The sequence below is a fragment of the Trachypithecus francoisi genome, unplaced genomic scaffold (genome assembly GCF_009764315.1).
Source record: "Trachypithecus francoisi isolate TF-2019V2 unplaced genomic scaffold, Tfra_2.0 Lachesis_group18, whole genome shotgun sequence".
Classification (NCBI taxonomy): domain Eukaryota; kingdom Metazoa; phylum Chordata; class Mammalia; order Primates; family Cercopithecidae; genus Trachypithecus; species Trachypithecus francoisi.
The window spans coordinates 1,937,878-1,952,704 of record NW_022681463.1 but is presented as its reverse complement, the minus strand read 5'-3'; the positions used below and the strand labels follow the sequence as shown (position 1 = coordinate 1,952,704).

General features: G+C 49.9%; 2 protein-coding genes across 13 annotated transcripts in view; one reads left to right on the top strand and one right to left on the bottom strand.

Moving 5' to 3' along the window:
- The window catches only part of DCUN1D2 (defective in cullin neddylation 1 domain containing 2), a 42,369-nt gene extending 36,411 nt beyond the window's left edge, over nt 1–5,958 (bottom strand). For 2 of the 7 annotated variants that reach the window (XR_004428942.1, XM_033177155.1), the window contains exon 1: nt 5,429–5,635. Coding sequence is in view for 3 of the 7 variants with exons in the window: in XM_033177157.1 (XP_033033048.1) it covers nt 5,642–5,912 (271 nt within the window). In the remaining 4 variants the exon portion in view is untranslated. The other 5 variants (XM_033177157.1, XM_033177152.1, XM_033177153.1 and 2 more) reach the window with 5 other exon arrangements.
- Nucleotides 5,956–14,827, top strand: part of TMCO3 (transmembrane and coiled-coil domains 3) — a 61,092-nt gene continuing 52,220 nt past the window's right edge. For all 6 annotated transcript variants that reach the window (XR_004428941.1, XM_033177150.1, XM_033177148.1 and 3 more), the window contains exons 1-2: nt 5,956–6,271; nt 10,970–11,492. Coding sequence is in view for 5 of the 6 variants with exons in the window: in XM_033177150.1 (XP_033033041.1) it covers nt 11,049–11,492 (444 nt within the window). In the remaining variant the exon portion in view is untranslated. The remainder of the gene's footprint in view (nt 6,272–10,969; nt 11,493–14,827) is intronic.

The window sequence follows — 14,827 nt, the reverse complement described above, 5'->3', positions numbered from 1 at the left end:
CTGTACTATATATAGTATATAATGAAACAAAGTAGCATCTTGACACTTCCAGATATAGGAGGCCTGAGATTCCACTTATCTAAAGTAACTTGATGATGTAATCCCAGCACTTTGGGAGGCTGAGGCGGATCACTTGAGGTCAGGAGTTCAAGACCATCCTGGCCAACATGGCGAAACCCCATCGCTACTAAAAATACAAAAATTAGCTGGGCGTTGTGGCACGCGCCTATAGTCCCAGCTACTTGGGAGGCTGAGGCAGGAGAATCACTTGAACCTGGGAGGTGGAGACTGCAGTGAGCTGAGATCACGCCACTGCACTCCAGCCTGGGCGACAGAGCGAGACTCCATCTCAATCAATCAATCAATCAATAAAGTAACCTGATGAAAGCAACACTGGAAAAAAAAGTGATTCACTAACTTCTTGAAATCCAAACAGACCCTAGAATCCACTGGATGCTAATGTTTTACAAAAATGCTTTACACAATAATATAAGGGGGGAATTTTTTACTCAAAAGGATTTATACTCAATCTTGTTCAAATAAAGATGAGACAACTTATAAAAACACATGGAATGAATTACAACATAACGAAAGTGTACAGAAGGATAACAAGGTATGGTTGAGGAAAGGGTGCCGTCAGTGCAAGGATGTGCCTGTCACATGTTAAGAGCTGGGAATCAGGCTCCAAGCTTCCCCAGTGCCACAGTAAAGAAAACATGATTAGTTAGGAAAATTCATTTTCATAAGATCTAAAACCTTACCAGCAGCTCAGAAGTGGTATAGACCCTTCTGGCCTAAAACCTGAGGGAAACGTCTCCTGGGCTCCTGGCAAAGTTCCATGTCCCCTCATACATACCAATTCCTCACCCAAATGCCAACCATGTACAGCAGAGCCAGCTTCCAGAACTTCCAGACAGGAAATCAAAAAGCATGCTGATGCCAAAATACCAGAGGATGATTCTGCAGGAGCATTAAGACACATACTCTCCCATGTGCATCTGCGACCGCTGAGTCCTAAGGCCTTTCAGGAGTTCCACAGAACCACCTTCTTGAGCGTCCTAAGCCGCCACCAGCCTTGCTCACCCTCATTCTCACAGAGCGCATAGCAGACGCCTCCACGGGCTGCAAGGCTTCTGATATCACAGGAATGAACGTGAGATTCGAGAGCCTATCTTTTATCAAGCTAGACATTAAGATATTTGCAAAAATGTAATAGGTTTATTATTGTTAATTAAATATAGAAATATTTTAATACTTTCTATTTTAATTTCTAATATGGCAAATATTGATATTACCCACATAAACAGAGCTCTCATGTAAGAATGGGGTTCCAACCATTCTTAAAAATATATAGGAAATGTGGTACGCATATACCATGGCATACTACACAGCCGTAAAAAGGACCGAGATTATGTCCTTTGCAGCAACATGGATGGAGCTAGAGGCCATTTTCCTAAGTGAACTGGCACAGGAACAGAAAACCAAATGCCCCATGTTGTCACTTGTAAGTGGGAGCTGAACACTGAGCACGTGTGGACACAAAGAAGGAACAACAGACACCGGCCTGCTTGAGAGTGGCAGGAGGGAGCGGACCCCAAAACTGCCCACCAGGTACCATGCTCATTGCCTGGCTGACGAGATCATCTGTGCACCAACTCCCATGACACACAGCTGGCCTTTACAGCAAACCTGCGCACGTACCCCGAACCTAAAAGTTAGAAAACACAAACCCAAAAACTACACAACTCCTGAGACCACAACCTGAGAGAACTGCTAATTCAGGTGAGGCTACAGAATTAACATTTCGGCCACTCAGAACAATGAGTGTTGAGCATTTGGGAGTCTTGGATCCCTTTTGGAATCTGAGGAGTCACAGGTCTGCCCTCCAGGAACACATATATGGACCTCACATGTGCAGGCAGCTTTGCATAAGATTTCAGGGGTTTCACAGATGGCTTAAGCCCATCTGCAAAGTCCTCATAAGGTCGGGGAAGGCAGAACTCAGATTAAGAAGTGATGAAGATCAGAAGCCTTCACTTAGCCAACTTTCTCTCTTAATGTTCCAGTCAGCAGTGGGCTCTGCCATCTCAGGCCTGTGGGTCTGTTGCAAAAGCAGACAGCCGTAGGCTGTGTTCCAATAAAACTCAATTTACAAAAACAGACAGCTAGCCTGTGGGCTGTAGGTCGCTGAACCCGATCTAGATTCTAGAGGAATAAATGGAATACAGATTCACTACATTATTTTCTGAAACTGAGCTTTTGAATAGAACTAAACAAAAAATTCAAGGTTGTATTCTCTGGTAAGATCAAATTTAAATTAAGGCAGATCCCATACTCTCTGACAGTAAGCTGACAAAAGATACAGCTAGAGTCTTTTTATGAAGTTGACAGCCTTCCCAAGGGAGGGTGAGCAAAGCCAAGAATTACCTCAAAAACCTTAAGATAAAGGCAGAAGTGCAACCCCCAAAATGGTCCAGCACTAGGAACAGCCATGACATCCTTATTATGGAAGTGGCCATCATTGCTAGATTAAAAATTCTGCCATGGTTATACAACAAAATTTAGTATATCCATATAACGGAACATAATTCGGCCATAAAAAGGAATGAAGTATTGATACATGCCACATGGATGAACCTCAAAAGTATGACACGGAGTAAAAGCCAGGCACAAGAAGCCACACAGTGTACGATTCCACTTACACAAAATATCCAGAATGGACAAATCTCTATAGAGAGAAAGGTGAGTGGGAGCCAGGGGCTGGGGCAAGGGAGGAGTTGGGAGTGACCGCTAATGGGTACACAGTTATCGTTTGGGGTGACAAAAATGTTTTAGGACTAGACAGAGGTGGTGGTTCCACAAATTCGTGGACGTACTAAACACCACTGAATCGTATACTTTAAAAGTTAATTTTATGTTATGTGAATTTCACCTAAAAAAATTCAACATTGTACCCTTAGACCCTCCAAGACTAATCAGCCAAACAATATACTCTTCGGTGACTGAACTATTTAACCAGCATTATACAACTGATGGCTCCACATCAGGAAATCTGGAATGTGGAAATTTGGAAGATATGATGGTGTCTGACCTTGAGCTCCTGCTGGTCACCTCTTGAAGCCTCCCCTAATATGTGACAACACCGTTACACTGGCAGCCTAATTTCTTAGAACTCTAGAAGAACAGATGCAGAAGCACATGGATCCAGGCCATTCAAAGTGGTTTTGAATCATTACTGTTAGCTACAGAGTGGACAGAAGTTGGTATCGAGAAACACGAAGATTTCCCTGCAATCTACTCAAACTGCCTGATGTCACAAGCTACTCCAGCAAACTCTGAACCACACGGTGGTGCCAAGGCACTGCTTCTGAATGAGCAAGAGAAGCTCTAGGGTCTGGGCTTAGCCCATTAACAGGCTTCTGGCCAGTCAACCAAGCTGCAATCATTTGATGTCACTCCTTACAGGTTCCTCCATAAAATAACAGTGATTAAAGCAAAGATCGATAGCCAAGTCTAAAGACTACATGCTTCATGTCCAAAAGTGACTAAGAGACCCAAGTTGCCTCTTGTGAAAAAGGGAACTGGCATAAAGCTTCTTAGGAAACAAAAAGGCTCATCAACTAAAAAACTACAGGGGAGAGAAGGAAGCCCTGAGTCTCCCTAGTTCAGGACTGAACTCAGGTCAAACTAACAAAGGCCCAGACGTTGGCAGGAAGCTTTGAGTGCACCCAGACAGGACTGAACTCAGGTCAATCTAATCAAGGTCGACACACTGGAACTAGTACGGCCCTTCAAGCGCACAACCTTCACTGAGGCTTACCATGTCATGCAAGTTAAATTATTAAGGCCAGTTTTTAAAGTGTGAACATGGTGCGGGGAGGGGGGGGCATTTTCTAGGTTTCATTATTTTATTCTGTTAAAATGTACACAATTCTTGAAATAAAAATCTGGACAATCCAGTGGAAACAGCAAATAAAATCTCTAACTATGAAAAAGTCTCAAACACTTTAATTGTGACCTTGTGAAAAACGACTCATATAATCTGGCACCAAGGATACCCATATGTAAAACGTAAAGAAATTACTCTTAAAATGTCCTTAGGGTCGACTTACAACGAGCTGGCAGGCCAATCATGTTGATCAAATAAACTACATAAGCTTATGGATCACTTTGACTCTGTTTTGGTATACAGCACGCTAGAGGGAAGGGGAGTTAAATTCATCCCTGCTCTTGGATCTCCAACCCCGGCAGCAGCGGAACGCTCCTCTCTCGCATCCTGAACATGGTCAATTTTTCCCCAAGCTAAGTTCCTGTCCACTCTGCCCCTTTCCTCCTAAAAGCTGGAGCCAGCTATCTCCACCTGCCCAGGTGTGCATCCTAACTCATGCTACCTCGCTCCAGCCCGGCCTCCGCAGTGACCCCTAAGGGTCACAAAAGCCCGGCTGCTGCAGTCAGCGGGATCTTTTCAGATGCTCTTTGGTCAGCACTGCTGATGGCTCCTTCCTTTTTTAAACTCCACCCTCTCGGTTTCCACACATTCTAGTCTCCTGGTTTCTCCTATCCGCCCTTCTCCGTCTCCTTTGTGGCTCCTCTCCCATCCCGAAGCTTGTCCTCACCCTCCACTCCCCTCTACACGTTACCGTGTCCCTTCTCCGGTGGCTCTCTGGGCCTTAGCCAGGACAATCAGCTCCTATAGGTCACCATCGCCTACCACTAAGGGTCTGTGCATTCTGTTTCTTCTGCCTGGAGCCGCACAAGGCTGGCTGCCCCTGGCACCTCACTTTTCCTCTGGCTAATTTCCAGAGAAATTCTCCAGAGTTCAACTCACACCCTTAGCATCTGACACCACTCCCACACCCGCATCCTACAGGTTCCTGGAACCCGTGCCTTAGCCCTTGTCCCAACTGTGGTTAAACAGTTGTGCATCTGGTGCCTGTCTCCCCTGCTGGGGCATCAGCTCCCTCAACGCCAAAATCATGCCCGGCCCAGCACCAGTCACCGCCAGCAGCACCCTGCTGCCCTCTGAATCGACGTGGACTGAATAAATCCCATCCATCACCATGGTTTCCACCACATTTCAAACTGATGTGCACCTCCAGCAGCCTCCCTCCTGGGCTGCAGAACTCTACCAGCTCCACTGACTCACAGCTAGGGCCACGCTACAGCCCGCGCTAGAGCCCCCTCCAGGCCCCGCTGCGCCCCCCCTTCCCCTCCCAGCGGCAGGGCCTCCCCCGCGAATCTGCGCTTCTGGCGCATTCCTTCCTTGCGCTGTTTTGGTCAACAGCCTCAGCATCTGCACAGAAGCCCGCAAGAGCAGCCGAGCCCTCGCCTGCCTCGACTGCCCGTTTCGGAGCCGCCCTGGGAAGCCCGAGGCCTGGGTTCCCGCTCGGGCCCGACCCCTGCCCCGCGGCACCTGCCCTCCGCTCACTCCCCGTCATCCCTCGCGGCTCCGGGTCAAACCCGTGCTCCCTGCGATCCCGCGCCTCCGACGCCGCCGCTCCGGCTCGCGGGCCCCCGGCGCGCTCCTCCCTCGGATCCGCCCGGAACGCCCCGCGCAGCTCGCTGGGCTCGGCCTCCCTAGTCCAGCGCACCGACCTTGGCGCCCGACCCCGACCGGCAGAGGCAGCGCCGGCCCACCTACCATCTCCCCCGCGCCGCCGGCGTCTCGCCGGCCCCGGCCTTCTGCGCAGGCGCGACGGCCGCTCCGCCCTCGTCCTCGGACTGCCGCGGCCCTGGGCTCCCGGGCACTGGCGGGAGCCGGCCGCGGGGACTCCCACTCCCGGCATGCTCAGCGCCGCCCGGGGGTCGACGGGAGCTCGCGCCCCGTCGCTCCTGCGCGTCCCGACCTCTCCGAGGGCCTTGGCTCGCCCCTGCGGAGTCCGACGCCGGCCTGCAGCTCCCAGGCCCCGCATCGGCCGGCAGGTCCTCTTGGAAGGAAGTGGGCGGTGGGTCGGTGCACTGAACTCCACCTCCCGACGTGCCCTGCGCCGCCCGCAGCCGACGGGACCCGCCCACGCCCCGCCTCTTAAAGGGGGCCGTGAGTGCGGCTGGGCCGGAATCCTGGGCGGCGGTGCTGGGCAGGGCGGCGGCCGCTCCCTCCCGGCCCTGGTCCCGCCTGGGAAGGGATGCAGGGAAGCCCTTGGACGCTGCGCTCAGAGGCGGGAGACGGCGTCCACCTCCGCCCCTCGACTCCTGGCGCCGCAGAGCCCGGCCCAGGCCGCGGAACGGTGATGCTCGGGCCAGACAGGTGGGCGCGGCCTCCTGCGTCCAGGTGAGCGCCGGGCCCGTCGATCCGGGGCTCTTTCCCGGGGGTCTCCTTCCTTCCCTCCCTCCCTGGGGCTCCGCTTTTCTTCCTCCCTTCCCAGTGGTCCCTTTCCTTCCTTCCTTCCCTCCCCGGGGCTCCCCTCCCCTCTCTTTTTCCCCGGGGCTCCCCTTCCTTCCCTCCCTTTCCGGGGCTCCCCTTCTGCAGGTGCTGTCTCCCGGGGTCGGGTGGTCTCTGTGGCCTGGGATCCCTCTCCTCCAGGCCTTGCCTAGGCGCTCTTCGTTGAGGCCCACGTTCTAACCTGGAATGGGACCTGCGTTCCCACCCTGGCCGCGCGGGTGGACTCGGGGCCTCCAGGGCCGGCGGCGGAGATGCAGCCCTGTCCCTGGCGCCCCTCCTGTGGCTCCTAACGGCTCCTGGTGCTGTCCATGAGGCGGGGTGTGGACGCCTGTGTGGGGAAGCGAGAGCGCTGCGCGTCGGGTCCTTATTCACTGCCTGATTTTCTGATTGTTCTGTCTTCCAAATTTATCTTATTTACCGGTTTTTTTCCAAAAGGAGTGTCTTAATGTTTGGAGTACTTAGTGAAATATTTGTGGCTTTTTCTCCTACAGGCTTGACTTAAATATTCTGAAGCTTTTTTGTTGTTGAGACAGAGTTTTGCTGTCGCCCAGGCTGGAGTGCAGGGGCTGGTCCAAGGCTCAAGCAATTCTCCCGCCTAAGCCTCCCCCGGAGCTGGGGCCACAGGGGGCACCAGGCCCGGCTAATTATTTCATTTTGAATAGAGATGGGGTCTTGCTGTGTTGCCCAGGCTGGTCTCTAACTCCTGGCCTCAAGCATTCGCCCACCTCAGCCTTCCAGAGCGCTGGGAATACAGATAATTGTGGCATAATACAGCAGTGGCATGAACCACTGCACCCGGCCTTAGGTAGAATTTGAAAATCTTTTCATTTTGAGATGGTTGTAGATTCACATGAAGTTGTAAGGAGTAATACAGAGAAATCCTGCAGATAAAGGCACCGTGCAAAACCACAGTATACGCAGGAAATTTTCTTTGATCAAATCCCCTGACCTGTTGCGATCACACCAACTATACACGTACTTGTGAGTGTGGATCTACACCTGTGTGTCTTCTCAATAAAACTGAAATTTTTTTTCACTTAGCCTTGAGATACATCCACATTGTTATGTGTATCAATAGCTCAAGATACAGAAATTCTAAGAATTCTTTATTAAAAAAGTAATCCCAGCACTTTGGGAGGCTTAGGCGGGTGGATCACCTGAGGTCAGGAGTTTGAGACCAGCCTGGCCAACATGGCGAAACACCGTCTCTATTAAAAATACAAAAATTAGCTGGATGTGGTGGCGGGCACCTGTAATTCTAGCTACTCGGGAGGCTGAGGCAGGAGAATCGCTTGAACCCGGGAGGCAAAGGTTGCAGTGAGCCGAGATCACGACACTGCACTCAAGCCGTAGTGGCAAGAGCAAAACTCCGTTTCCGACAACAACAACAACAAAAAACACATTGCAGGAATCCAAAGTGTCTTTTTAATAATTAGAACAGCTAACGATGTTTACTAATTTACTCAAAAAACATGCTACAATTTAGTAGTCCATAGGATTTTGGAGGCAAGTTTGAAGGTAAAATGAAATGAGTTTGAATAAAGGGTGATTTGTATTTTAAGGGTCCATAAATAATTTGTTTCATGTTATGAGTAAGTTTCAGTGGGAAATTTTAATATAACTACAACTAAAATCCTCAAAGATTTCTCATAAAAATTAATAGTTCCCTTAGAGGGACAACTGATTTTAGGAACCTGATTGAGGAAGGAACCAGAAATGAACATAGAAGTGTCATTCACACATGAGCTGTGTGGAAACTTATTTTTCTGAAGCATAAAATCCGTCAAAGAATCACTTTTTGGGATTTTTTGGGGGAACTGGGAAGTATGAGCTAAGCATCTCAAATTTCTGTCTTGGTTCTGGAAAATACTAAAAGTGCACTTCTGAAGTAGCTGTTGGTTTCTTTAGCTCCCTTGGACCAACCGAGAGAAGCATAAATTGAGTGAGTCATTAAAATAACAGCTCAGCTATATGACTAGGCATGACTATAAATGATTGCCTCATTGTTTGTTTTTAAGGTGGTAAATGTGTGCTTAAGTTGTACACGTGTACTTAAAGTTATATTGAAACTAACATAAAATTGAGTGATTGGAACAGCACATTATCATTTATTCTACCGTGTTAGGAAGTTACCTGTTCTAGGTAAGCGAATTCTCCGTGGAGTGTGCTTCACCTTTTGGGAGTCAGTCTCCAAGAATGTTTTAAAATTGAACACTTTCTAAACAGAATATAGCCTTTTCTTGGTGACTTTTGCTTGTGATTCTGATCGGTGATGCCTGTTGTCTAACACAGTCCTGCTGAAGTGCATACAGTCGGAGCCCTCACTGAGTGGTCTGGCCTCCAGGCTTTTTGAGTTCTCCTGTTTGTTTTGCATAAGGTTTGTTTCTTTCTGCCATTTCGTGGTTTGGGCAGAATGCTGCCTCTGGAAATGCCTCGTCCTTACTTTTACTGCAGCTAACCTGCCTTGCCCGGGAAACTGGATTAAACCAATTAGAATTTGGGTTAGCAGTGGAAGGTATAGATATATAGATACACCTTTTTGTAACCCGGTTTCCAGGTCGGGGAATCTTTGAAATATGTGATGGTTGGCCGGGCGCGGTGGCTCAAGCCTGTAATCCCAGCACTTTGGGAGGCCGAGACGGGCGGATCACAAGGTCAGGAGATCGAGACCATCCTGGCTAACACGGTGAAACCCCGTCTCTACTAAAAAATATAAAAAACTAGCCGGGCGAGGTGGCGGGCGCTTGTAGTCCCAGCTACTCGGGAGGCTGAGGCAGGAGAATGGCGTAAACCTGGGAAGCGGAGCTTGCAGTGAGCTGAGATCCGGCCACTGCACTCCAGCCTGGGCGACAGAGCGAGACTCCGTCTCAAAAAAAAAAAGAAATATGTGATGGTTGAGTAGGAGTTCCTGACAGTCCATTGGATGCTGCTATGAAGAATGGTTAGGTTAATATTTTGTTGTTGTTTGTTTTAAACCGTAAATCTGCGTAAGTGGTAGGTGTTGGTTTTATTGCCTTTCTGGCTAATTGTGACTGGGGAGCTCCTAGAGGCCAAATTCCACTGACTCTACGTTTATTACTCCTTCCTTCCACAGTCTCAGTTTCCCGCCTCTAAGCTCGTTCTGCCTTAGTGACCTTTGCTGGCTGCTGTCTCCACCTGCTTTCTAAACAGTGCTCCTGTCTGGGTGCCCTGCCCTGCCCCTGCTCATCACCACCCGGACGCCACAGCTACAGCCACACTGAAACCGTCCTCATTCCCCAAGCAGTAGTGTTCAGAAAGCAGGTTTCTGTCTGTGCTATTCCTTGCCAGAATGAATTAATATGTATTGTTTTAGGTCTTCCTAAAGAAAGGAAGAGAAGGAGACTGAATTGGGATGATAACAGAAAGTTCTAGAGATCTAGGTTTTGTGACATACATATATATATATTTATTTAATTCTTGACATCTTGGTAGCACTTGACTGTAGACTGACTTTAGAAATGTGGCAAAATTTCAAATGATTTTAGGAAGCCCACAGAGCTAACAGTAGCTCAGAAGATTTCGTTTCTGGAGTGATGTTGAGCGTGATGTCCCCAGGCAGCCCACTGACCTGTGAGGGGAAGTTGATGGTGTTGATAACATGCTCTCTTTTTTTTTTTTTTTTTTTGAGCTGGAATTTTGCTCTTGTTATCCACGCTGGAGTACAATGGCGTGATCTGGGCTTACTGCAACCTCTGCCTCCTGGGTTCTAGTGATTCTCTTACCTCAGCCTCCTGAGTAGCTGGGATTACAGGCATGTGCCACCAGACCCGTATTTTTAGTAGAAATGGAATTTCACCATGTTAACCAGGCTGGTCTCAAACTCCTGACCTCAGGTGATTTGCCTGCCTTGGCTTCCCAAAGTGCTGGGATTACAGGCATGAGCCACCATGGCTGGCCAACATGAACTCTCCTAAATAGACTTGTTTTCTGTCTTTTGGACGTGGTAGAGTTTGTAGAGATACGAGGCTGTGTTCTCAAAAAAAAAAAAAAATTACCTTTAATCCTTTCTGTAAAGATGTAACTGTCTGGCCGGGCGCGGTGGCTCAAGCCTGTAATCCCAGCACTTTGGGAGGCCAAGACGGGTGGATCACGAGGTCAGGAGATCGAGACCATCCTGGCTAACCCAGTGAAACCCCATCTCTACTAAAAAATACAAAAAAAAAAAAAAGAAAAACTAGCCGGGCGAGGTGGCGGGCGCCTGTAGTCCCAGCTACTCGGCAGGCTGAGGCAGGAGAATGGCGTGAACCCGGGAGGCGGAGCTTGCTGTGAGCTGAGATTGCACCACTGCACTCCAGCCTGGGTGACAGAGCGAGACTCCGTCTCAAAAAAAAAAAAAGATGTAACTGACCTTTAATCATCTCAGCCCTTCACAAGGCACCACACAAGGTGCATCAGCATTCAGTATTTGATTTTAATCTCAGTGCGATAAATAGTTTAGATGTTGATATTTATCTAGGAAAAATGGTATTTTCTTCAGAAAGGTGTCCGTTTTCCAGATCTGATTATTTAATACCTTGATCAATAGTAACGAATCATTGTTTATATGTGACAATAACTCTTTTTCAGCTGAAATGTGTATCTGAAATGCAAGCTCAGCGGGGCAGAGACCTGTGGATTGCCGTACCCTGCCCTCCGAACCCGGATCATGAAGGTGTTGGGAAGAAGCTTCTTCTGGGTGCTGTTTCCTGTTCTTCCCTGGGCGGTGCAGCCTGTGGAGCACGAGGAGGTGGCGCAGCGTGTGATCAAGCTGCACCGCGGGCGAGGGGCGACCGCTACTCAGAGCCGCCAGTGGGTCCGGGACAGCTGCAGGAAGCTCTCAGGGCTTCTCCGCCAGAAGAATGCAGTTCTGAACAAACTGAAAAATGCAATTGGAGCAGTGGAGAAAGACATGGGCCTGTCGGATGAAGAGAAACTGTTTCAGGTGCACACATTTGAAATTTTCCAGAAAGAGTTGAATGAAAGTGAAAATTCCGTTTTCCAAGCCATCTATGGACTGCAGAGAGCCCTGCAGGGGGATTACAAAGATGTCGTGAACATGAAGGAGAGCAGCCGGCAGCGCCTGGAGGCCCTGAGAGAGGCTGCAATAAAGGTCAGTCCTAGAGAGGGAGAGGGAGGGAAGGAAGGAGGGAGGGAGAGAGAGAGAGAGGTGAAGGGCGAGGGCGAGTACGTGCCCACATCTGCATCCTAGAGAGAACCCACCTGGAGCTGTGGGAGCAGACAGGAAGGGAAGGTGTGAATGCGGCTGATGTCTCTCAGGTGTTGTCTTTCATAGGAAATCACATCTAGAAAAATCTCTCATGTGAGGGAGAATCTTTTCCTTTTGCATAATACTGTAGTTCTTACTTCTAGAAGGAGCCACTCATACTTTTCTCTATGGAGAAATCCCCTGGTAATTCAAAAAGTTACTCAAGTTGTACTAGTAAACTGATGCAGAAATGAATATAACTGAAATCAGCATTTTGCCGACTTTCTGACAGGAGTTCCTTTTAGTGTGAAGTTTGACTTTTCTTCAGTGTCATATATCGAAGATAAAAATATTAAAATTAGTTTTAAACTAATGTATGCATTTAAATTAAGGACTTTGACCAAGGATGCTTTTAAAATGATGAGAAGTTTCTGAACTTATTGCATCAGATGTTGTATTACCTATTTACGTGTTTTAAAGCCATCATTTCTTGAGTACCTCTTCCGTGGCAAGCATCATGCCAGGCCCTTTCAATGTGTCGAGTATTGTGTCGTCTTCGTAGAAAAACCTGTGGTATTATTACGCAGCATCAACAGGAGAGAAAATACAGACATTAAACTTTTGTTACCAAAATATATTTTGGAGGAGAGAAATATCATCAGGCAAATGGATAAATTAAGGTTTTCAATAATACTGATTCATTCGTCTTCCCTGTGTGATATGTGCATGAGCTGCTGTGAGCCTGTGTACAGTGGAGACGTGAAGATACATTGGTAGGGTCCAGATGTGTGGTGGTTTTATTATAGAGAAAAAACATGAGTTTGAGTAACATTGGCTTCCAATATGCACAGTTTATAACATATCAACAGTATTTTAACATATGCTAGTTATTATTTCCTGTGCTGAGATTCTCCAGGTGCTGGTAAACCAGCTATACTAGCCCTCCAGTCACGTGCTCTGTCTGTAGCTGTGTGATAGACCTGCAGCTACGTGTCAGGTCTGCAGTTGTGTGTCAGTCAAACCTGCAGCTCTGTGATAGGCCCCCAGCTGTGTGCTACACCTATAGCTGTGTGTCAGGTCTACTAGACCTGCAGCTGTGCATCAAACCTGCAGCTGTGTGGAACCAGCTGTGTGTGAGACCTGCAGCTGTGTGTGAGACCTGCAGCTGAGTGAGACCAGCTGTGTGAGACCTGCAGCTGTGTGGGACCAGCTGTGTGCGAGACCTGCAGCTGTGTGCGAGACCTGCAGCTGTGTGTGAGACCTGCAGCTGTGTGGGACCAGCTGTGTGCGAGACCTGCAGCTGTGTGTGAGACCTGCAGCTGTGTGAGACCAGCTGTGTGCGAGACCTGCAGCTGTGTGAGACCAGCTGTGTGCGAGACCTGCAGCTGTGTGCGAGACCTGCAGCTGTGTGGGACCAGCTGTGTGCGAGACCTGCAGCTGTGTGTGAGACCTGCAGCTGTGTGGGACCAGCTGTGTGCGAGACCTGCAGCTGTGTGTGAGAACTGCAGCTGTGTGGGACCAGCTGTGTGCGAGACCTGCAGCTGTGTGAGACCAGCTGTGTGCGAGACCTGCAGCTGTGTGGGAGACCTGCAGCTGTGTGTGAGACCTGCAGCTGAGTGAGACCAGCTGTGTGCGAGACCTGCAGCTGTGAGACCTGCAGCTGTGTGGGACCAGCTGTGTGGGAGACCTGCAGCTGTGTGTGAGACCTGCAGCTGAGTGAGACCAGCTGTGTGAGACCTGCAGCTGTGTGAGACCAGCTGTGTGCGAGACCTGCAGCTGTGTGCGAGACCTGCAGCTGTTTGGGACCAGCTGTGTGTGAGACCTGCAGCTGTGTGTGAGACCTGCAGCTGAGTGAGACCAGCTGTGTGGGACCAGCTGTGTGCGAGACCTGCAGCTGTGTGTGAGACCTGCAGCTGAGTGAGACCAGCTGTGTGCGAGACCTGCAGCTGTGTGGGACCAGCTGTATGCGAGACCTGCAGCTGTGTGTGAGACCTGCAGCTGTGTGGGACCAGCTGTGTGCGAGACCTGCAGCTGTGTGTGAGACCTGCAGCTGAGTGAGACCAGCTGTGTGAGACCTGCAGCTGTGTAGGACCAGCTGTGTGCGAGACCTGCAGCTGTGTGGGAGACCTGCAGCTGTGTGTGAGACCTGCAGCTGTGTGGGACCAGCTGTGTGCGAGACCTGCAGCTGTGTGCCAGACCTGCAGCTGTGTGAGACCAGCTGTGTGCGAGACCTGCAGCTGTGTGTGAGACCTGCAGCTGAGTGAGACCAGCTGTGTGAGACCTGCAGCTGTGTGGGACCAGCTGTGTGCGAGACCTGCAGCTGTGTGGGAGACCTGCAGCTGTGTAGGAGACCTGCAGCTGTGTGGGACCAGCTGTGTGCGAGACCTGCAGCTGTGTGGGAGACCTGCAGCTGTGTGGGACCAGCTGTGTGCGAGACCTGCAGCTGTGTGCGAGACCTGCAGCTGTGTGGGAGACCTGCAGCTGTGTGTGAGACCTGCAGCTGAGTGAGACCAGCTGTGTGAGACCTGCAACTGTGTGAGACCAGCTGTGTGTGAGACCTGCAGCTGTGTGAGAGACCTGCAGCTGAGTGAGACCAGCTGTGTGAGACCTGCAGCTATGTGAGACCAGCTGTGTGCGAGACCTGCAGCTCTGTGAGACCAGCTGTGTGTGAGACCTGCAGCTATGTGTGAGACCTGCAGCTGTGTGGGACCAGCTGTGTGTTAGGCATGCAGCTGTGTGAGACCTGCAGCTATGTGAGACCAGTTGTGTGTTAGGCGTGCAGCTCTATGAGACCAGCTGTGTGTTAGGCATGCAGCTGTGTGTGAGACCTACAGCTGTGTGTGACCTGCAGCTGAGTGAGACCAGCTGTGTGAGACTTGCAGCTATGTGAGACAAGCTGTGCGTGAGACGTGCAGCTGTGTGAGACCTGCAGCTGAGTGAGACCAGCTGTGTGAGACTTGCAGCTATGTGAGACCAGCTGTACGTGAGACGTGCAGCTGTGTGCGAGACCTGCAGCTGTATGAGACCTGCACCTGTGTGAGACCTCAGCTGTCCAAGACCTGCAGCTGTGTGTTACACTTGCAGCTTTGGGACACTCGCAGCTATGTGTGAGACCTGCTGTATGAGACCTCAGCTGTGTGAGACCTCAGCTATGTAAGACCTGCAGCTATGTGTGAGACCTCAGCTGTGTGAGACGTCAACTGTGTGAGACCTGCAGCTGTGTGTGAGACCTGCAGCTG